This window comes from Zea mays, chromosome 5 (genome assembly GCF_902167145.1).
Source record: "Zea mays cultivar B73 chromosome 5, Zm-B73-REFERENCE-NAM-5.0, whole genome shotgun sequence".
Taxonomy (NCBI): domain Eukaryota; kingdom Viridiplantae; phylum Streptophyta; class Magnoliopsida; order Poales; family Poaceae; genus Zea; species Zea mays.
In genome coordinates, this window is record NC_050100.1 from 224,324,764 (window position 1) to 224,346,958 (window position 22,195).

The window sequence follows — 22,195 nt, forward strand, 5'->3', positions numbered from 1 at the left end:
CAGCAGGGATAGACATGGATTTTTTTTCAATGGACCCACCTGTCAGCCACAGCTCGGACAAAGGAAGGAAAACGACACAACACTACCAATTGCAACGCACTCGTTTTTGGACAAGAAACAGAACAGGGAGAGGGAGATTAAACCATCGTTTTTTTCCAGCGGAAAAAAGGAAAGGAATGATTTTTAAAAGATTTTATCGATTTCTAAAATTGACGCTGGGTTTTCCGAGATGCGTACTGCTGCGTCATACACCTCATCTGCCTTTATTACGACGACTCATCCGAAAGAGTACCACAAGCGCAAGGCGGCGCTTTGAGATTCGCGCTGGGGGAGGGACCGGACGGCTGGCTGGAGCAGTTGGGGAGGCGGGCTACCGGTCTCCAGGAAGAAAAGGCCCCACGTCGCTTTCCGCCTCCGCCTCCGCTCCCTTCCTTTCCCATTCGCCTCACCTCGTCTCGCTCTCGCCTGCCGCCTCACCTCACCTCGCCCCGCTCCGGCCGCAGCAGCCGCCCCAGCCCTCCCTCCGGAAAATCCCCCAAAACCCTAAATAAATCCTCGATCGGAATCCACGGATGGGACCGCGGCCGGCAGCTCCGTAGTGGACTGGAGGTGCTCGGTCAGGCTCGGCTGCCCGTTTGATGCCGCTGCTACGGAGTCTCCTGCAAGCTAGGTTTCCAGTGGCTTAGTGTTTTGGTTTGGTCTGTTTCTTCTGTCCGAGGTAACTTGATGCGCCAGCTCCCTGTACTTCCCTTTTCTTAAAGGCGGGACTTGTAATCCCGGTTCTTTTTAATAGAATTAACGGATGAACCTGGTATTCAAACGATTTCATGTGGTCTGTAATCATGATTTCTCATAAAGATGCATCGATCATTCTTCCAGTTCAATTTTCATGCATACCTTCGGATTACAACTCCACTCTATACAAGTTTTTTTTTTTGGGGGGGGGGGGGGGGGGGGGGTGGGGGCAGAGGCGGTACTGATCACCATCTTCTTACTGGTTTAGGATTGAAGGAAACCAGGAAGGAAGGAAGCACGTTGAAACAAAGACAGAGGGCTACGGCGATGGCTCCATCTCAAGCGGCAGCGGTGGTGGCTGGCCCCACCTTTGAGGACCTCGAGCGTGACCTGCAGGCAGTTCTCATGGACCAAAACCACACGTCCCCCACGGACGACCTCAGCATATTCCGCAGCGGCAGCGCTCCCCCCACAGTCGAGGGCTCTCGCACAGCCATTGGCGCGCTCTTCCCTGGTCCGCAGCTTCACGCCAACAGCCTTGGTGATGGCGGCGGCGGCGGCGGGACTGATGCTGGTGTTGACATGCTCACTGAGGAGGAGATAAGGTCACACCCGGCATATCTGTCGTACTACTATTCTAATGAGCACCTCAACCCAAGGCTTCCGCCACCAATGGTCTCCAAAGAGGACTGGCGTGCGGCGCAGCGGTTCCAGGCTGTGTCTGGAGGTATCGGGGATAGGAGGAGGCCTTCGGAGGTCGGGAGTGGAAACTCGCTGTTCTCGGTGCAGCCAGGGGCGCATGGAGAGAAGGCGCTGCTGAATCATAGAGTGGGGAGGGGTGAAAGGAATGGGCTCGCACGGCAGCAGTCGTCGGAGTGGCTCGGGAGAGGCGCTGATGGGCTCATCGGCTTGTCAGATGTCAGTGGCCATGGATCACGGCGCAAGAGCTTTGCTGATGCATTGCAGGTTTGGAACATATTGCATCGTTCATTTTGATTTCATTTTGTTGCTGTAGTTACATCTTCAGCAGAACCACATGTTCTTGAATGGAACTATAGTACCCATCTTCAGTATAAGCAAACTTTTTTTTTTGCTCACTGATTACATAGTGACTTTCTCTTTTGATCTGTTTGGGAAGGAATGCATATATGAAAATAGAAGATTATTCACTTCGCCTGCAAATCATACTTATAGTAACATTAAAATCCACCAGAGTTATGTTCACTGTTGAACTGGATGGATGGCAGGGTGATTGTATTCATATGAAACTTCATACACAGATATTGATAGTCTACCGCTACAATCTATCGCCACTATATTTATTACTGTGTTTTCATTTTTTTTCTTTTTATTCTCATCCACAATTGTTTCAATGGCAGGAAAATATTAGCCGCACTGCTGCTACAGCCGGTCACCTTTCACGTTCTAATAGCCGCAATGCTCTTGAGGGCCCAACTCCAATCAGGTCATCTGATTCACCCAAGCCACAACTGCAGCATAGATCAGAATCCATGAATGGCCTGCGATCTGGATCCACTTCACCCAGTTTGGTCAGGGTGCAAAGTCTTGGTTCTTCAATGTCTCATACATTTGCTTCAGCAGTAGGCTCATCTATCTCAAGAAGCACCACCCCTGACCCCCAGCTGATACGTAGAACTCCAAGTCCTTGCCTTCCTCCAGTTGGAGTTCGGATGGGGAGTTCTGATAAAAAAGTTGAAGCTGCAGCTGTTGCTTCACTTAATCATGATAATGCTGACATTGCGGCAACTCTGTCTAGCTTAAACCTATCTGGAAATAAGATGTCAATTGTGGAAAATCAAGCTCAGAATCATGTTTACCAGAACTTTGGTGACCAGACAGATGTGCTCTTTAATGTACCAAAGGAACACATGCAATTTTCACCACAAATTTTAAGTCAAAATACCGATGATGGCTCGTTTAATGCCCCTGAATATGTAGTTTTTCCAAATGGGGGGAGCAACTTCAGTAATTCACATGCTAGTAAGCTGGCATCTCATAGCAATATCAAGTTTTCTATGCAGCCACCACATGGTAATTTAAACAAGAAAGGATCTTTGATGAGCTCACCTGGATCAGTTTCTCACTACCATAACTTGAATGGTGATAGCCATGGCATTGATGTATCTGGGCAATATATGAAGACTCATGCAGGCGGTTTTACTTCATCCATGCTGAACAATCAATTGAATCCTGGTACCCTTAATCCCCTTCCCCATCTCTCTTCCTCTCCCCTTGTCTGTCTGTTGTTCACTCGCTCACCTTTTGAACCATATTTTCATGTCCAGATGGTGACTATGGCAATGTTCTTTCGAACAATGGGGTATCGGGTTACCAGGGCCAACAGGAGACAATGTATGCACAATACTTGCAAGCAAACTCTGATTCCCCCCTTGGTGCAGCTGCAAGCATGAGTCCTTTCCAAGGGAGGGGTTTTACTGGCTCAGGACACTTGGATAGCCCTGGGTACCAAAAGGCTTACCTTGGGACATTATTTGCCCAGCAAAAGCTACAGTATGGGATGCCATACCTGGGCAAGTCTGGTGCTCTTAATCAAAGTATCTATGGCAGCGATCCTGCATTTGGCATTGGAATGACTTATCTAACAAGCCCACCATCTAGTCAGTATATCTCATCTCCTCGAGGCCATGTCAGGCAAGCAGATCGGCCGACTCGACTTCCAGCGGTGAGGAACACTGCTGGAGGATCCTTGGGATCATGGAATTCAGAGAATGGTCTGATGGATAATGGTTATGGGTCCTCCCTGCTGGAAGAATTCAAAACTAACAAATCCAGATCTTTTGAGCTGTTAGATATTATAGGCCATGTGGTAGAGTTCAGGTACTATTTCCTTGGTATTCCAACAGTGTCAAGTTCATTTGTTTTGATATGAAGCTAATATGGTTTCTCTCTGACCTTTCAGTTCGGATCAGTATGGGAGTCGCTTTATACAGCAGAAATTAGAAACTGCTTCAATTGAAGAGAAGAATATGATTTTTCCTGAGATCCTTCCCCATGCACGCACTTTGATGACTGATGTTTTCGGAAACTATGTTATACAGAAGGTGAGCAACCCTCATTTGGAACAGAACGATTCTGGTTTGTTTTTAGACGATTTGCATATTCATTTTATAACCGAGAACTTATTTTTTAAATTAGTAATTGCTTGAACTTGACAGTTCTTTGAATACGGGACTGAAACACAAACTAAGAAACTGGCAACCCTGCTCAAGGGTTATGTGTTACAGCTGAGTCTTCAAATGTATGGCTGTCGGGTGATTCAGAAGGTTTGTATACTGCTACAAGAAATGTTTCCACCCTTTTAGTTTAAACCCAGTCATCTAGTGATCAAAATAACTTCTGCTGAGGCTTAGGAGGGTACTTGTTTTTCTGTAGGCTTTGGAAGTTGTTGAAGTGGAGCAACAAACACAAATAGCTTTGGAGCTTGATGGATCTATCATGAAATGTGTTCGTGATCAGAATGGCAACCATGTCGTCCAAAAATGTATAGAATGCATCCCACAGGAGAAGATACAATTCATCATTTCTGCTTTTTACGGACATGTGGTGGAGTTTTCCATGCATCCCTATGGTTGCCGTGTTATTCAGGTGCTACATCAACCTTCCTCTAGTTTTACCATTTTTATAGAGTTTTTTCTAAATGTGTTTTTGGAAATTGCCAGAGGGTATTGGAGCATTGTGATGATGAAAGCACACAAAATGCCATGATGGAAGAGATCATGCAGTCCGTGGTTACTTTAACAGAGGACCAGTATGGTAATTATGTAATCCAGGTAACTGTCTATTATTTCCTGATCTTTTTCTGATATACTCCCTGAGTTAGACCTCAGCTTCGTCCATGCCATACCTATTGAAGGCACTGAACCATTCTTCTGTCAATCGTTTTAACACTATCTTTTGTGCCTATTAGCTTACGAATTTCACAACAGGTGGTTAAAATCTTGCCTATTATGACCAAGTTTTCTAGTTTGTTGAAAATTTGTATGATACTTAGAGTGGCTTTACTCAGTGGCGGACGCAGAACCAAAATTCGGGGGGGGGGGGGGGGGGGGGAAGATCACACGATAAAATAAGCAATAATGTAAAAACCAGTGTTGCATAGGATTCAACTTTCATATCAAAACACGATACACATTTAAAGAAGAAAAACTATATGAACAAAAAAGCAAACATATCTCTAAGTTTTGTTGGCCGAATCAAAGGCGTTTATGCCATGTTGAATGTTGACCTCCTCGAAGGTCGAGGGCGCTGGTAAACGGACGGGGTCAGGCGATGTCTCTGCCTGAGAGTCAGGGCTTGCTGGTTCGCCAAGCTCGTTGGCCATCGGGGACAGGTTGCATCATCCCGACGAGCGAGACCGGACCTACCATACGGGCCGGTGTCACGATGACAACAAGCAGGACAGGAGCACCGGGAATGGGTGGGGTTGGGTGGCGTCGCGCGTTGGGAAAGGGGCTACGACGGGTGGCGTCGGGAAGGGGGTATCGGGGCAGACCGACTCGAGCGGCGTTAGAAAGAATTGGACCAGACGGATAGATGCGAGGACTGGACCGAGAGGAGGGGAGTTGGAAAAGTCCCAAGACAAGATTGTTTCATCCCACCCAAAAGGCCAAAAACTTCAATTCTTCTTTACTTAACCATAAATTAGCACTAGATATAACTTGTTGTAAAGAATGGGGGGGGGGGCATGTCCCACTTTGCCCCCTCTTGGTCGGCCCCTGGCTTTACTTATTGTTGTTTTTGTTTCTCGAATGCAGGAGAGCTGCGCATCATTTAATTAGAGAAGAAAAATGTCCAAAATGGACCAAGATACAAAGCTTAAGAAGGCAAACACACCCACACACAATCTGCTCTGCAGTAATACTGCAGTCTTTATTAGAGCTGAGAATCAGGGCTGATAAATCAGTGGAGGTCACAGCAACAAAAAACTGCACTGCAGGGAGACTCCACACTCCACTAAAACTTATGCCCTGGCCGTATTAAGGGCGATCTCTAGGCCTAAATTCTCAAGATGTTTAGCTCCAGCCTTATTCTAACACACCAACTCGTCTAAGAAAACAAATCGTACTGTGCTTAAAGAAGGGTTCTCTCCATTGAAGACTGCCTTGTTACGGTGAATCCATAGGCACCAGGCCCCCAGAATGATGACGTTGTTCATACCCTTTCTCTTGCTTCTATGCACCTTCTTACCAACTTTTCTCCATCAATTTGCAAAGGAGATCTCATCTCCAGACGAAGAGAGATTACCGAACCCCAAAGGCGAAAGGATAGTATGTCAAAACTGTCTTGCAAAGACGCACATGCACAAGAGATGTTGGACGGTTTCCTGTGTCTGATCACATAAGGGACAATACACTGGGTGATCCAAACCTCTTCTTTCCAGTCTATCAGGTGTTCAACATTTATTCCGTATTGGCAGCCAAAGGAAATATTTGCATTTTGGAGGAGCCCAAGACTTCCACAGCCTCCTCCATGTCTCAAAGGTAATGGATCCCATGAAAAAGTCCTTGTAACATGACTTAGAGGTGAAATGACCAGAGGAGGTATGCAGCCACACATGTCTATCAGCTTCATGTGTTAACACCACTCGTCTTATAACATCCCATAAGAGCAAGAACTGTTGAATCCCAATCAAGGAAAGCGGAGTCATGATGTCACTAATCCACTGCAAGTTTCTAATAGCTTGGGCCACAGTTCTAGTGGAAAAAGCATTCCTACCGACCTTAGAGACAACTACTGGGGCAATGTCCTTGATGCAACGACCGTCTAACCATCTGTCCGACCAAAATAGAGTATTGTTCCCATTTCCAATGACAGTCATGGTCGAAGATTGAAAGAACTTCCTGACTTATTTTGATATAGGCAACTTTAGCCCATGCCAAGGTTTGTTAGGGTCTGTTTTCTCCAACCACAACCATTTAGCTTGCAGAGCCCAGCTTTGGAAATACAAGTTGGGGACCCCAAGTCCATCTAGCTTTAGTGGCCTTGTGATGATATCCCAAGAGACTAAACAATTGCCTCCATTCAAAGCCTTCCTCCATTTCCATAAAAATCCTCTTCGAATCTTGTCAATCGACTGAATCACCCACTTAGGGATAACATGGCAATGAGGAGATAAATTTGGATGGCCGAAAGAACAAATCGCACCAACACTGTCCTTCCAGCAAGATTTAGCAGTCAGCCCTTCCAATTAGGAAGTCAATCTGCAATCTTCTCAATCCATGCCATGAGATCTAGCCTTCTTAGCTTCTTGTCTGAAATCGGAAGCCCCAAATAGGAGCAAGGGAAGGAGGCTGAACTGCAATGCAGAACATTACAGCCCTCCTGCACAACTTGCTCACTGCCCCTTATTGGGATGGCACAACTTTTATGCATATTACACACCAAACCAGAAGTTGATCCAAAACAGTCCAATATCATCTTAACACAATTTAGATCTTCCTCAACAGGTTTGATGAAAAGGATCACATCATCAGCATAAATCGAAAGTCTGCTTCGAACATTTGCTCCCTGCAGACTCTGAAGCAGCCCTCTAACTTCAGCCCGCATAAACAGACTGCTGAGGACATCCATAGTCAGAACAAACAACATAGGAGATAGAGGGCCCCCCTGGCGAAGCCCTCTCCGATGCCTGATAGAAATTCCAGGAGACCCATTTAACAGTACTTGAGTGGAAGAAGAGGCCAACATATTTGAAATCAGATTACGCCAAATAGGTCCAAAACCAAGATGAGAAAGCACCTCAATAAGGAAAGCCCAAGAAACCGAGTCAAAGACTCTTGAAATGTCCCAACTTCAAAAATAAACTTGAGACCCGTTTCTTATGGAGAGATTTAATTGAATGTTGCACCATCATATAGTTGTCTTGAATCGATCTTCCTCTCACAAAAGCACTTTGATTAGCTGCAACCAACTCTTGAAGGTGGGGACCAAGCCTGTTTGCAAACAATTTGGTGACCAGGTTAGCAAAACTATGAATTAGGCTAATTGGTCTTTAATCCCTAGCCATCAAGGCGTCCACTTTCTTAGGGATAAACACGAGATATGCTGAATTCAGCAGCTCTAGTTTGTGAGCATTTCCATGAAGAAGAGATTCCAGGGCAGCCATTATATCTGTCTTAATGATGTGCCAACAAGCTTTATAAAATCTCCCTATGAACCCATCAGGACCCAGGGGCCTTGTCATAAGGAAGACTTGCAATCGTGTCCCGAACCTCCTTTTCAGAAAAGGAGTCTCCAAGGCGCTCAGATCAACTGCATTTCTATGGCAATTTACCAAATCAAGGGTGAATGGTCTCTGAATTTCAGAACCCAATAGATTGGGAAAAGAAGCCATCCAGCACATCCTGCATTTGACCATGATTGGTAACAATCCTTCCATCATCTTCCAATTTGGAAATAAAATTCCTCTTCTTCCGAATACAAGCCTGCATATGAAAGAACCTTGTGTTGGCATCTCTTTCCTTCAAGTAATGGATCCGGGATCTCAAGCGAGCAACTGTCCTTTCCAGAGAAGCAAGGACAAGGCTGTGCTGCTTCAGCTTTCTCAATGACCAAACTTCTTCTTCTTCTGACAATACCATGCTGTCCTGAGCAATCTCCAATCTATGCAGCACCCGAGCTAATCCAAATTGGAACCCAACATTGCCTACCACTTTGTGCCCCCAGTACTGCAATCTTTTGGACAATCTTTTAAGCTTCAAAGACACCTTCTCTAGAGGGCAGGAGCCTTGAACTGGCTGGTTCAAGAGGCAGCAACCTCATCCAAGAACCCAGGGAATTTAGGCCACAAACTTTCTAAGTGTAACCTGCGCTTTCCCTTGAGGTCCATTTTGAGCTTGAGAATCAAAGGACAATGGTCAGAGGTTTCGGTGGCATTACTATAGAGCATACGATCCGGGAAAAACTCTTCCCAGCTGCTAGTACAGAATACATGATCTAGCTTAACAAGAGTAGGATCCTCCCTCTGATTTGACCAAGTGAATCTCCTTCCAGCCAACAGAATTTCCTTCAAATCCAAGGAGTTGACTGAGTTTCTGAAACTACCCAACAAGGTCTGGTTTACATTGGAATTGTTCTTGTCTTCCGATCTGTAAATCATATTAAAATCACCCGCAATGATCCATGGGCCCCCACATTTGTTCCTGACCTCTCTCAGCTCATGGAGAAAAGCTTGTTTGAGATTGTCCTGATAAGGCCCATACACACCTGTGAACCACCAAAGTTGACCAGACATCATCTGAAATTGTACTGACACAGAGAAGTCCTTGATAACCGAGGCACCAATGGAAAAGGATCCATCGCGCCATGCCACAAGAATACCCCCCCTGGTCCCATGCGCAGGGTTATACACAAAATTACTATAGCCCAAACCAAGAATGGAAAGAATATCAAAATCTGAGATGGAGCACAACTTGGTTTCTTGCAGACAAACAATAGAAGGTTGGATGTAAAAAAACAGAGACTTAACAGAGTCTCTTAGCACTATCATTAAGGTCCCTCACATTCCATATCAGAAAACCGCTACAATCCATGGAAACAAAATAGACCAGCTACCAGCTCCACCAAAACTACACTGATCAGGTCTGCCCGAGTGGAGGCACCTCCCAGCCAAACAAGGCCGCCAAAGCAGCAATGTGCTCCCTGGAAAGGGCTGAATCAAACAGTTTAGCGTACTTTTCTTGCATCCTGGAAGGAGATATTTTCTTGTTCATCACAAAAACCCAAGAGCCTACACACGTGTGCAGCAGAGTTAGAGCCCAATTCAGGTGGCATCTTGGCCACCCTCCTACTTTGCATCAGCTGAAAGTTGCTTGGCATCTTCTTCTTTCGTTTGGCAGACTAAGGGGAGGGGCAATAATCCATCAGTCTTTTTTTGCAATCCCTTCTTTGAATTTCAGCAAGGGAGAAGAAAGCCCATTATTTTCAGACTGTGGCGGCTGAACCTGCACCCTTCTTCGGACATAGACTTTAAAGCAAGGGGGTTTAGCTTTGATTCTGCAGGCCCACAGATCACACAGATCACCGGCTTCCATAGCCAAATTCAAGGCCAGATCGCCTGTCCCCACAGAAGCAATGCAAAGGATATCCTCATGATTTTTAAGCATCATCAAACCAGAACTAGCCAGCAGCGAGCCAAACTCCATCTGTTCCGCCACAGAAGGAGCAGGAATCAACCAAGCAGGCCCAGAACCAGAAGTTGGCGCCAAAGAAGATTTAACAGCCAACCCAACTTGAATATCCCCTACCTCACCATCTGGAACAGAAGAAGCCAGCTGGGTGGACGACATAAATGCGGGCAGCGGACCGGCATCCGAAGCGTTCAGCAAGGGATATCCCACCGCTAGAGAGGACCCAGGAATGGTGGAAGACGCAGGCGCCACCAACTCTTCAACCGAGGTTGTTGGGAGAGTAATGGCATCAACTGGTCTCCCCACAACAGAAACCGAGGGGTCACTCAGAGGGGAGAACACAGGCGCCGACAACTCTTCAACCGAGGCGTTCGGGAGAGAAGCGGCATCAACTGGTTCTCTCACCGCCGAAGACGAAGCAAAACGAGGTCCCAGGCGATCAAGCACCGAAGTCCGAACAGAGGAAGGCTGACGGTCCTGCAAACGCGGTTGTCGCCTGTGGTGTTTCAGATCGCGGTCTTCGTCATCATCATTCGGTGAAGAAGACAGGGTTGGCTATCAACTGATAAGTCATCTGAACATCCAACCTTCACTGATACAGGGTAAACCAATGTGCGAGGGAAACATGATCTATCCTCTCCAATAACCGACGGCTCTTCCACATGGAGGTCCAAGACAGAAGGAAGACACACCGGAGAGAAACTCCAGGCCCTCAGCTTCAATACCAGACATGTCCACCCCATCCATCGAATCCGGGTGTAGACCTTGAATTAAGCAGTGCACACTGAGAAGATGCTCCGCCGTACCAATTCCCTAGAGATGCGTAGGAAGACCACTAAGCTCAACGTCGAGGAGCACATGCAGGACGCCGCCGTTAGCGACCAATGCCTGACGAGACCACCTTTTAAGATGCAACCGAGATGGGATGAAAAGAGATTGTCCTCCATTGTAGGCGTGAACAACATGATCCTCAAAGGGGAAGAAGACCATGAAAGAATTGGATGCAGCACGCCGGAGCTGGAGCTCATCAGCTGCAAGGCCAAGCCTCGAGGCGAGCGCATACAGGACCTCCGCGGCGCAGTCAGAACTCTCCTGGCCAAGAACGGTTACGACCAGCGCACAATGAAGGTCATCTTCAGCCCGATCAACCATCCTTGAACGCCCGAAGATTCTCACAAGAGGGGCAGAATCCTTCGAGGGGGAGGAAGATGATGGAAGAGGCGAAGCACGACTAGAAGAGCCATGAACATCCTGACCTCCACCTAGGACCTTCTTCCGGCGTCTTTGTCCCCGGCGAGTGCGCTTCTTTAGTCCTCCACCATTGCCAGCACCGCCGACCCTAGAGTTACCCTCCATAGCACAGATGGAAGCCTCCACTGGTGAGGGTTCCCTGAAACTGGGCGCCACCCCAACGCGTGTCTAGGAGAATGCAGAGCCGTCCTCCGACCTGGGCGCACGTGGACATGGTGCCCAGACAATCGGCAAAGGAAACACCGCACCAGGCTACGACACACGGCCGCACAGTGGGAAGGCGAGAAGCAATTGAAACACTTTCCACGCAGGTCAACAGGGACAGGACTAGAAGAAGGCTTTGAAAGACAGGATCTCCGACGATGATCCCGTTGTCCCACAACCCTCACCCAGCCACCATCGCCAACGCGGGGGTCTGGGGGCTTTTCTGCGATCAGCACCTCCTTATAAGAACGACGCGATCCACTGCTACCCCAAAGAAGCAGCAGATGAAGCGTCAGGGCCTTCGTCTTCACACCATCGCTGAGCCTTCGAGCAGCCTCCAGGAAGAGCAGCAGAGGGGTGGGTGGGAAAAGGAGGAGAGGAGGCTGACGACGGGGAGCAAGGGTGGTGGCCGGCGACCTTGGAAGATAGACCGGCGTGAGGCTGTGGGGAGGAGGAGCTGAGGCGTCGGCCTGGGGGAGGCCAAGGGGCGGGAGCGGAAGGGACATCTGACTCTGTCACAGTTTAACAAGTGGTATTTGACTTTCAGTCGTTTTCTTTTGTTTTAAAGTGTTGTATTATGTTACAATGTTCTGTACTGACTTGCCGTTGCCTTACGCTACATGTTAGTTCATCCATTTTTGAGAGATAGCTTTTTATAATCCCATTTTTTGTTTTGCAGCATGTCCTGCAGCATGGGAAACCAGAAGAGCGTTCTACAATAATTACACAACTCGCTGGACAGATAGTGAAAATGAGCCAGCAGAAATTTGCTTCTAATGTTGTTGAAAAGTGTCTTACTTTTGGTAATCCTGAGCAACGTCAGATTCTGATCACTGAAATGCTTGGCACAACTGATGAGAATGAGCCGTTACAGGTTCGTTTTCAACAATTGGACTGAGCATGCTCCTTTTAAAAAAAAACAGTACCAGGATTTGCTGCTGCAGGGTTGAATTTCATACATTCTAAGTTTCTAACAACACTTGTAATGTGAACTTATGTTCCCCAGGCAATGATGAAAGACCAGTTCGCAAACTATGTGGTGCAGAAGGTTCTGGAGATATGTGATGACCAGAACCGTGAATTGATTCTTTCCCGTATCAAGGTCCACTTGAATGCACTGAAAAGATACACCTATGGGAAGCATATCGTGGCACGTGTTGAGAAGCTTATTGCTGCAGGAGGTAAATAAATCCTAACACCCAAAGCTATATACTGATAGCCATTGTTCCTTGTTTGACCTTTCCTGGCCTCTGAACCGCTTGCGTTTTGCTTGTGTTTTTTATCGTGTTTCAGAACGGCGCATTGGTGCCCCATCCTCTTGCTGAGATGGCAATAAAGCTATATACAGGTCGCAGAATAACACCTGTACAGACAGACAGGGATAGCGAGGCCTAGCTTTTTACCATTACCAGTAGTCGGTAATATTGAGCGACGGAGAGGTTAAAAAAGGCTCCCAAATCCTTTGATGTAAATAAAGGATAGCCGCTGGAAATAAATAAAAAGAATGAGAAAAGATGAAGAGATTTTGCTTGTCCTTGAGGGAAGAGTTGTATATTTGTGTGGTTTATTTTCCCCTCTTGAAGCAGATGGATAAATGTTTTAGGATCATAGATGATGGGAAGCAAGGGCAGCTGTAGATTATCCTTTCTTTTTTTCCTTGGGTTTCATTAGTCAATGTATAATGTATTAATGTTCATGGTGATGCTAATCTCTGTAAAGCCTGCCTTGAGTTTACTGACATTTTCCTGAAATGAAATTAAATGCATGTTTCCTGGTACTTGTGAAATGCCTGCGTCTAGGCAGCTCATCAAATATCAGTTGTTTCCCACCACTCAACGCTGGCATAATTGTTCATCAAATGTTGTAGTTAAAACATTTATAACATATGATGCCACATTAACGGCATAATGTTCACAACTTCATGCAAATTTTTACATGTGTTCGTGTTTGGTTATCTTCAGCAACCTACTACTCATCTTTATATTTAAATTTTATTCTACGAACAGTGCAGTCTATAGTGCAAACAGTGTTTTTGAGTGACCATTTGAACTGCTGAAGATGGTCTTATTTGAACTGCTGAAGACAGTCTTACGACACATCTTTGTAAACATTGATCAACCAAAGGACATGCATGATATGGCACATAGTTCACGTGAGGTGACTTCATCAGCAGCAGGGCCAGGACATTATTGTCAAACATAATACTCCTACTACATGATATGACAAAGCATCAGGTCCTCTCTTTACAACCAGGTGAGAGCATTTTGTAGTTTGGACAGGTACATGCTACAAAGCCACAGCCACCGGTGTACACTCAACAGCACAAGCTCACAGCATCACAAAAGCAGGTGCCCAAGAAACATACCACCCACTGGGACCAGAGCAGCGTGTCGCCGGCCTTCTCTCCACCCTGGTGGCACTATGACGCGCAAGGCATTCTGGTGCCAGCTACCTCCTTGGACATTTTCAGGAACAGGTCCAGGTTGTGGTGGTACCGGCTCTTTATGCCATCATCTTCAGCTGCCCCACTCCCATGGATGCTCTCCAGGGCTGGTGAGTTCTTGGTTTTGCCCACAGCTTGGTCGTCGTCAGACCAGTCACCATTCTCCATCACATCACGCATGGCTAAGTCCTCGTATTCCTCATCCGACTTGGTTGAGTGCTCGTCTACAGAGCCTGCATCTATCTGCAAGCATCCGGTGATGCGCGAGAGAACATTCAGCATTGTCTTCAAATTTGCAGTGTATTGATGTGGTGAAACTAGATAATAAGGGGAAAAAATGTCGGACACTGAGATAAATCGTCCATACCTCGTGCATGTCTCTTTCTTCATCAGTTAGGTCATCATCAGTTTCAGCATCACGAGGGTCGTCAGCTTCTTCGTCACTGCCATAGACTGAGTAGTCCTCCATAAGCTGCTAAGGTTAAAGCATCTGTTAGTATGTAGGTACTGCAGATGGCATATCATTTCATATGCGAACAATTTGAAGTTCTCTAATAAATAAGTTCAATCTATAATAGATAAGGTCAGTAGGCACCATAACATTTGTGATGGAAAAGGACACCCAAAGTTTGACAGTACTCAAATCATAATTCTGATAGATCAGAGCATACCTCCTTCGAGGTGGAATCTGACATCTTTGGCGAACTGCAGCACGACGAATAATTTCTACCACCAGTCTCCACACTATCAGGCCTCAGGTCTTCCACACTCCCAGTATGGCTGGTTCCACCCGTGTCACTCATCCAGGCACTGATCCCAAAAGGACCAAACTGGAGATTGACGGCTTCTGCCTTCCCGATTTGTGAGGGATCCAGCATAGGATTTTCAGGAGACTTCTTGTTGTTTGTGATACCATTAAGATTCCCATTGCCATCACTTGCACTTACATGCCAAGCTTTGGTGACTGAACCGTCGGTGTTAAGAAGTGCCATCAGATTCCTTGAAGACCCCTTCCTTTGGATCAACTGAAACATGCCCTTAGAACCCAAGGTGTTAGCTGCACGCTGGTTCCTGTATTCCTCATCCACTACAGCAACAGTGTTTGTGTTGAGGTCATACAGTTGCTCCCCGGCTGCTCGCCTGCGAAGACAGCTGAAGACTGTTGCATGTATAGCAGCCACACTCTGGTCAACATTGGTATTGTTGATCTTCGGCACAAGATGCTTGTCAGCTCGGTTGCATAGGTATTCCTGGATAGCTCTAATATTTCGAATGTATTTGATGTATCTGTTCTTTGCTGGGTCTAGAGTCATGTACTTTGCACGTACAGCAAATCGTTCCATGTGTTTATCCTCATTTGTAATGTATACCATAAATGGTATTATGGAAGGATGTTTCTTCATTAATCCCATCTGTTGATTAACAGCAGAAGAAGACTTTAATCAGTGGCTACGAGAAATGAGATATAACTAAATAACGGAAAACAACATAAACTAAACAATTTTTTGAAATACCCCTCACCCCTGCACTGTTTCTTGACTAATACGTACCACAAAGTTAAGGCTTAGATGCACTCCTTCAACAATCACAGATTCTTTCTGCTCTTCCCAGGATGTAATTAACCTGTCCAGGCTGTCGATCACCATCTCACTTTGCGCCTTGTAGCCTTCTACTGCCATTTGCTTGTTGCCAATCAATTCAGCTCTAGGAGGTAATTCTGAAGATCCATGCTGAGATTTGTCACCTGAAGTCACATCTTTGTCTCCACTGGTATTTGGATGAGAAACAACTGTGGGTTTATTTGCATTGCGCTTTGCCTTTGCCTGAGCAACTGCAATAGGATCCAAATATTCACCTGCATGGTAGGTTGATGCATAGAGAAGAGGACTTTGTTTTTCATCTGCAAAGCTTCTCATCATATGTCGTATGGAATCAGTAGAAACTACTGTCGTGATACCCAACCTACTACCCTGGTGAACAAAAAAACCCCAAGGATTCAGCAGTTGTTCATCTCATTCATTAATTTGACGAAAAATAACAACAAAGCCTTTTAGTCCCAAGGAAGATGGGGTAGGCTAGAGTTGAAACCCAACACGAGCGCCACATTCATTTCGTTGAGTTTGATAAAAAAAAGTTCTGAAAGCAACTAAACAGCAAGCTAAAAGGGGTTAGATGCTTCAAAGTTGATTGTTTATAATGGACACTTGTTACTGGGGATGTGAATGTGTGATTGGATCAGAACCTGGGCCATGCCATGCCAGCCAGGCAGCAGATCCAGCACCAGGTGTCTAGAATCCGACATCTGAGCGAGCTACCTGGACCAGGCTGCGGTGGCCAGAAACCAAGCAAACAGGCAATGCATGGACCATAGCAGATTTACTGGATTGCTGATATGGTACAAAAAACGGTAATCCAGAAATGGGAAAATGTTGTAGATGATATTAAACATACCAGCAAAGATGATAAAGTGGACTTGCCACATCCACTTGTCCCACACAAGAGTATTGCCACCGATTCCTTTCTCTCTTTAATTCTGATCGGAAAAGTTGGAAAACAAAGAAGGAAATGTTACCAAAAGAAAACATTATCAATTACTGTCAGGTTGCTTTGGAGTGGCTGTGATAAATTGTCGCTTTGGAGTGGCTATGATAAATTGTAGAGGGTTAAATACATCGCTTGTTATGCAAATATCTTTCGCTTAAAGAGGGATGCCAAACATGCATGGAAATTGATGTGATGGATATGTGCATTAAATGGACAGATAAATACAGCGATAAGCAAGCTGTTTTACCTGCAAGCAAGAAGCAGGTCAGCTTTCTGGTTGGGTCCAACATACTTGTACAAAGAGAGGGCATCACATACAACACTTACAAACTCCTCTCTTGAAACAACAACGGTAGTCTGGTTCTTGTATAATTCAAATGGTACGCTGCTATTGCTTCTCTCCAACATTTTTGGAGTATCTGTACCATCTCCAAGGCCAAAGGCAGGATAATTTTCTTGTTTGGTTGCCCCATCTGACTTTGATGTGGCCAAGAATTCACTCTTCATCACATTGAATACTCTCTTGCTAATCTGTTATGGCAACAAGGATTTAGAAAAAAAAAGGTTTATTACCATAGTTAGTCTAGAAAGGAACAGCGGTTCACATAGTCGTCTGAAGAGCAGCAGGTATCACAATTCACAAGTCTTGTAATTGATTGCACACTCCAATTGGACCGTCAGGAACCAACGATGTCAAACAGTTGGCAGCCACGACCAAATCAGAGTAAAAATAAGGTGGGAACCTGATACCCGTTCAAGTCAATTGCCAGATACTAGCTAGAATCGTGTACCCATCAAACTAGGGTCCGAAAGCCAAAAAAAAAGATCATGCGTCATGGGAAGGCAATACGAAAACGCGTCTACATCACGTAACATGGCCTTGTCTTTGTCAATCGAACATAATAATCCCGAGAAAGCAACGGTAATTCACACCAGCCGAACTAACAGGCAACAGTGGCATGACAGTATATCTAAGATGATAGCGACCCCACAAGCAAGCAAGTCGTATCACTTGGTGATAAACAAGAACAAGAACTAAAGGTGCAAATTTTTAGGGTTCCAAAAGATGCAGAATTTGAGCCGCTTGGAAGAGCCCTCTCATCTTCCTTCACAAAGAGGAAAAGGATAGGGCGTGAATAGATGGGGATTTTGGATCGAGCCAGGAACAAATCTGCGCATTGGCAGCAGGAGGCTAAAAGATGTTACCTTTTTTCATGTCAAAATCGCCGATCACAAACCACACATGTGAGCGCAATAGTGGACATGCAGCAAGAAAAGGCGATCCACGCCCGAGCAGCCAAGCCCCCCCAGAAATTAAGCGGCAAGCTAAGCTTTCGATGCAGGGATCTACCGCACCGCACGAGAGGATCAGAAAGCCCGGCTCAATCATGGTAGCAACCCAAGCTTAAAGAAAGGTAGGAGGAAAGCAAGCAAGATCACACGCAAGAGCGAGCAGGAAAGCGGTGAGTAGGCGGGGAGGAAGAGAGGGACCTTGAAGGCATGGCGAGGCTTGCATCCCATGAGATGCAGGGTGCTCTGCAGCACGGGGCGCGTGTACCGGAACGCCCGGCGGACCCCGCCGTCGGCGATGGCAATGTAGAGCAACTTGGGCGGCGACGGCGACGGCGACGCCTCCTCCGCCATGTCCCCTACCTGCAACGGGGGTGCCGGGAGGCCGGATCAGGAAACGAGCGGCGGCCGGATCAGGGTAGTCGGCGGCGAGCGGGGGACCTGGAGGGCGGGGGCAGGCGCGGAGGGACGTTTTGAGGCGCATTGCGGCGGCGGCGGGGCCATGGCGGTGCGGGCCGGGAGGAGCGGCGGGTGTCGCGTCGTCACGACGTCCACGCCGCGTCCGCGCATGGCGTCCACATGGCGGCCCGCGCACCGCGCGGCCTTGTTCGTTTCCTCCCCCCACCGCCCACCCGACCTGCTCCCGTTGCCCGCCTCGGTGTCCCCTTCCCCCCACCTTCTGTTGGCTGTTGGTGTTGCCATCTCTTCTCGGGATGGGAGGATGATTTGTTTCCTTCTCCTGATTTCGAGGGTTCTTCGAATTTCTTCCCGCTTCAATGGCGGTTCTGCCACGCCATGCTATGCGTGCGTGACAGATCTTTGATGGTTGACTATATATATACACATACATACGCGCGGCGCACAAGTAGTGATTAGGCAGATGCACTTGCAGGTCATGTGATTTTGGTACGTATCCAGAGCCGTTCCTAAATTTCAGGTTCCTGAGCGAAAACTTATAAGAGCATCTCCAACAACGTGACCTATAAAAATACCTTATAATTTAAAAATAAGTAAATTTTATAGAATTTAGGGCACCAACAAAACACATCGCTCCAACAGTAAAGCCCCAAATCTAGATTATAGGGCAGCCCACTACGGTGTAGTATATTTGAAGCACTTGAGAGGGTGTCCTATAGTTTTTTGACAAAATTTGTTGAATTGAGGCACTGTTGGAGTGGTTTTTCCTGTGTAAAGCCCTATATTTCAATTTGAGGCACTAGTTTAAGGCATTGTTGGAGATGCTCTAAGTAGGTACTTTTACCTATGTATATATATAGTTATAAAAATATACGTTGAAAGGTTTAAAAACACTATTAACTAAAATAATAAAACTTACTTGGTACATTGGATCATTTTATAAAGTTTCGTTGAATATTTTTTATACAAATATATCGAGTGTATTATTAATATCGATGAATATTTTTTATTTTGATGACATGATATAACTGTATATGTGGACGTAATCGTAGCTTGGCTCTCATATAACCGTAATTACTTGGTAAGAATTAGGGCACTTGGGAAATAGAAAATGGCGTATAACGTGTACTATTAAAGCGTCTGTAAATTGCTACGGTTTCTATTTATGATTATATGTAGAATATAAAACATAAAGACATGTGCATTCTATTAGCTAATTGGGTGTGAATGTGAGTTTAAAGCCAATAATCCTGGTTTATCCTCATCTGTACATTTTTAGCATTTTTCATTTAAATATGAGATACATAATGACGGTGGAAATCGTCGTGGAACTAGAAAAACCGACGCTTTAATATAGAAGATAGATAGATACGTGAATGTCATCGTAGCTTGGCTTACGTGTTGGGACCGATCAACTATCAAAGCGAATGTTGTTTATTTAGACTGATTAAATTACCAAACACTATAATTAAATATATACATAGTAGGGGGGGGGCTAGTAGGGGGCCAACATTTTGGGGACCTCGGCGGTCGCCTAGCTCACCACCCCGTATACAGGCCTATACTTATCTACAATTCTTGGTTTGGTTTCTCAAAATTTATGAAGTTTAATGTTTACTAACATCCATGGCTTTTTAATATATTTATATACTATAAGAATATATTTTATGGTCAGTTTGATACCAATTGATGTTATTATTAAAATCCTAAGTACTTTTATAAAATGACAGAGGGAGTAAATATGATAAATTGCTTTGGCTAAAACTCCCAAGACAATGCATTCGAACTAAGTATTACTGTCGGTACCCTGAAATTGTGGTACCCTCCCCTACTATGCCAAACAAATTGAGCAGCGCTCTACCGCGGGACCAAGCCTGTCCGACAAGACTGAAAGGGAAATGGACTTAATCATTTCCTATAATCGATTTTGGTGGTTGACGTCCAACACAAACTACGTGGACTAAATAGTTTGTTTATATATTATTTATCACAGGTGCATAAGACTCAACACAAACCAAGAAAGAAATTTAGTTAGATACTCAATAAAAATCAGAGCAAGACTGAGAGTGTGCTGCCAAGTGGCGTACCAGACACTGTCACGCGTGCATCAGACCAGGCAGTCAGCGAACCAGTCACTCTCGGGTTTCTTCTGGGCGCGCTCCACTATAATTCACCGGACTGTCCGGTGAGCCAGCGGAGCAACGGCTCCCTGCGCGCCAACGATCGACTGCGGTGAATAGTGCCGCGCAGAAGTCAGAGGTCACCGGACTATCCGGTGCAGCAAAAATACAAAGTGCCCCAACGGTCAACAACTCCAAACCCTAACGGGCGCGCTGACGTGACGCGCACCGGACAGTGAACAGTGACTCTCCGGTGCGCCACCAGACTGTCCGGTGCACCCATCGCCAGCAGACTTTGTCAACGGCTAGGAAGTGGTTGGGGACTATAAATATACCCCTAACCACCTCATTCAAAGCCATCCAAGTATTCTGAATTCAATACAAGAGCAAAAGACTCCACTCCAAGACACATTCAATAGATCAAAATCCTCTCCAAGTCCCAAAATCAACTCCACCACTTAGTGACAGGAGAGAGAGAGTTTTTGTGTTCATTTGCGCCCTTGTTGCTTGGATTGCCTTCTTCCTTTCTCATTCCAATTCTTAAGTGCTTTGTAAAGCTAAGCAAGAGACACCAAGTGTGTGGTGGTTCTTGCGGGGTCTTAGTGACCCGTGTGATTAAGAGAAGGCTCACTCGGTCTAAGTGACCGTTTGAGAGAGAGGGAAAGGGTTGAAATAGACCCGACCTTTGTGGCCTCCTCAATGGGGATTAGGTTATTTGGAACTGAACCTCAGTAAAACAAATCACCGTGTCCACTTGTGTTGATTTCTATTTGATTTGTTTGCCCTCTTTCCTCTCTCTAAGGTTTCCTTGCCAATATTGATTTGAGTTTGCTCCCAAACGTTATCCGCAACATTTGAACAACTCGTGGCAAGAGAAACAATCTTTCACATCGAATTTAATTCTAACGCTAACCACGTGCTTAGTGTGTGTTTAAGTTTATAAATTTCATGTTTCACCTATCCCCCCCTCTAGGCGACTTTCAAAGACCATAGGCCCTGAGGGCGAGGTGTGACTGCGTCTCCCGCCTGAGGGTTGCCCCGAGGACGAGGCGTGACAGCGTCACCCCTAGGGGTTGCCCCAAGTGCGAGGCGTGACAGCGTCTCCCGTCCCGAGTTGAGACTGCGTCTCTCGCCTGAGGGTTGCCCCGAGGGCGAAGCGTGACTACATCTCCCTCGGGGGTTTCCCCAAGGGTGAGGCGTGACAGCGTCTCCTGTCCCGAGCTGAGTCTGCATCTCCTGCCCAAGGATGGCCTAGACTTTTAATGCAACTGGTTGATTTTTTAAAAAAACATTATCATTCAACAGAGCCTAGACTTTTCATTGAAGGTTAGATTTGGCAGCAGGGGAACTCCTGGAGATTGCGACTCCAGTAAAAGGTTTCTTTCTTGCCAATTGTACTGTTACTATTCTGGATTGACCATTATCATTCACATTCCTTTTTTCTCCATCTTTTATGTCCTATAGTTACACAAGAACAACTTCATCATGACAAAGAAGCAACCAAATCTGCAGTTTTGATGAACTTGAAATCAAGGGTACAATGTTCTTGCTCCTGATCAAATCCTAATTGTATGACATGTTTCCCTAAAGTGTTCTTTACAGTACACACTTTTCCTATTTTGTAATCTATAGCATCTAAGATAAAGACAAGTTCTGACTTATGGGGAAAAGGTATGAGAGTATTGCTATGCTAGCACATGTTCTGAAGTGTTCTTGCTGAAGATTCTCCCTTGCCTTGGTACTTGCCCTTGGAGCATTTAAGTCTCGAGGGATCCAACTATTGATCGGTGTACCCTTCTTCTGTAACTAAAATTGACATAATTCTTGTAGCAACTAAATATCGAGGGATCCAACTAAATACAGTTGCTTACAACTCAGGCATCAGAAGTTATTTAAGTTTGGGAGATTATAAGAAAGCTTTGGTGTTGTACAAGTCAATAAGGGCAGGCAATGTGAAATGAGGGCACACAATGTGAAACTAGATATTGTGACTTACAATATACTCTTTAGTGGATCTTGTA

The 22,195-nt window shown here is 45.8% G+C and overlaps 2 protein-coding genes across 3 annotated transcripts; one reads left to right on the forward strand and one right to left on the reverse strand.

Annotated features, from left to right (window-relative positions):
• The first annotated feature begins 416 nt into the window (after positions 1-416).
• Positions 417-13,137, forward strand: LOC103627898 (pumilio homolog 1). The gene is made up of 11 exons (NM_001358704.1): positions 417-718; positions 1,004-1,701; positions 2,115-2,949; positions 3,042-3,594; positions 3,677-3,818; positions 3,933-4,040; positions 4,150-4,362; positions 4,437-4,547; positions 12,040-12,234; positions 12,367-12,541; positions 12,654-13,137. Exons 2-11 carry the CDS (start codon positions 1,063-1,065, stop codon positions 12,683-12,685), a joined length of 3,003 nt encoding a protein of 1,000 aa, NP_001345633.1. The 5' UTR covers positions 417-718; positions 1,004-1,062; the 3' UTR covers positions 12,686-13,137.
• Positions 13,138-13,460: 323 nt separating this feature from the next.
• On the reverse strand, positions 13,461-18,531 carry LOC100193323 (P-loop NTPase domain-containing protein LPA1 homolog 1). Of its 2 annotated transcripts, none has more exons than XM_008682914.4 (8): positions 18,314-18,531; positions 17,839-18,000; positions 16,595-16,878; positions 16,255-16,336; positions 15,354-15,773; positions 14,475-15,215; positions 14,171-14,275; positions 13,461-14,046 (listed from the first exon to the last, which is right to left on the reverse strand). In XM_008682914.4, the coding sequence occupies exons 1-8, from the start codon at positions 18,485-18,487 to the stop codon at positions 13,780-13,782; spliced, it is 2,235 nt and encodes a 744-aa protein (XP_008681136.3). In that variant the 5' UTR covers positions 18,488-18,531; the 3' UTR covers positions 13,461-13,779. The 2 variants fall into 2 exon arrangements, with proteins under 2 accessions (XP_008681136.3, NP_001345634.1); NM_001358705.1 differs by lacking the exon at positions 18,314-18,531 and adding an exon at positions 18,079-18,302 and having other exon boundaries at positions 13,552-14,046.
• Positions 18,532-22,195: the final 3,664 nt, after the last annotated feature.

Coding starts and splice junctions, on each gene's coding strand:
- LOC103627898 (NM_001358704.1), top strand. CDS start 1,063: ATGGCTCCATCTCAAGCGGCAGCGGTGGTGGCTGGCCCCACCTTTGAG. Junction 2,950..3,041: donor GAACAATCAATTGAATCCTG/GTACCCTTAATC, acceptor TTTCATGTCCAG/ATGGTGACTATGGCAATGTT. Junction 4,041..4,149: donor GCTGTCGGGTGATTCAGAAG/GTTTGTATACTG, acceptor GTTTTTCTGTAG/GCTTTGGAAGTTGTTGAAGT.
- LOC100193323 (XM_008682914.4), bottom strand. CDS start 18,487: ATGTATGTGTATATATATAGTCAACCATCAAAGATCTGTCACGCACGC. Junction 16,879..17,838: donor AGCCTCGCCATGCCTTCAAG/GTCCCTCTCTTC, acceptor TTGCCATAACAG/ATTAGCAAGAGAGTATTCAA. Junction 15,774..16,254: donor CCACTTTATCATCTTTGCTG/GTATGTTTAATA, acceptor TTTGTTCACCAG/GGTAGTAGGTTGGGTATCAC.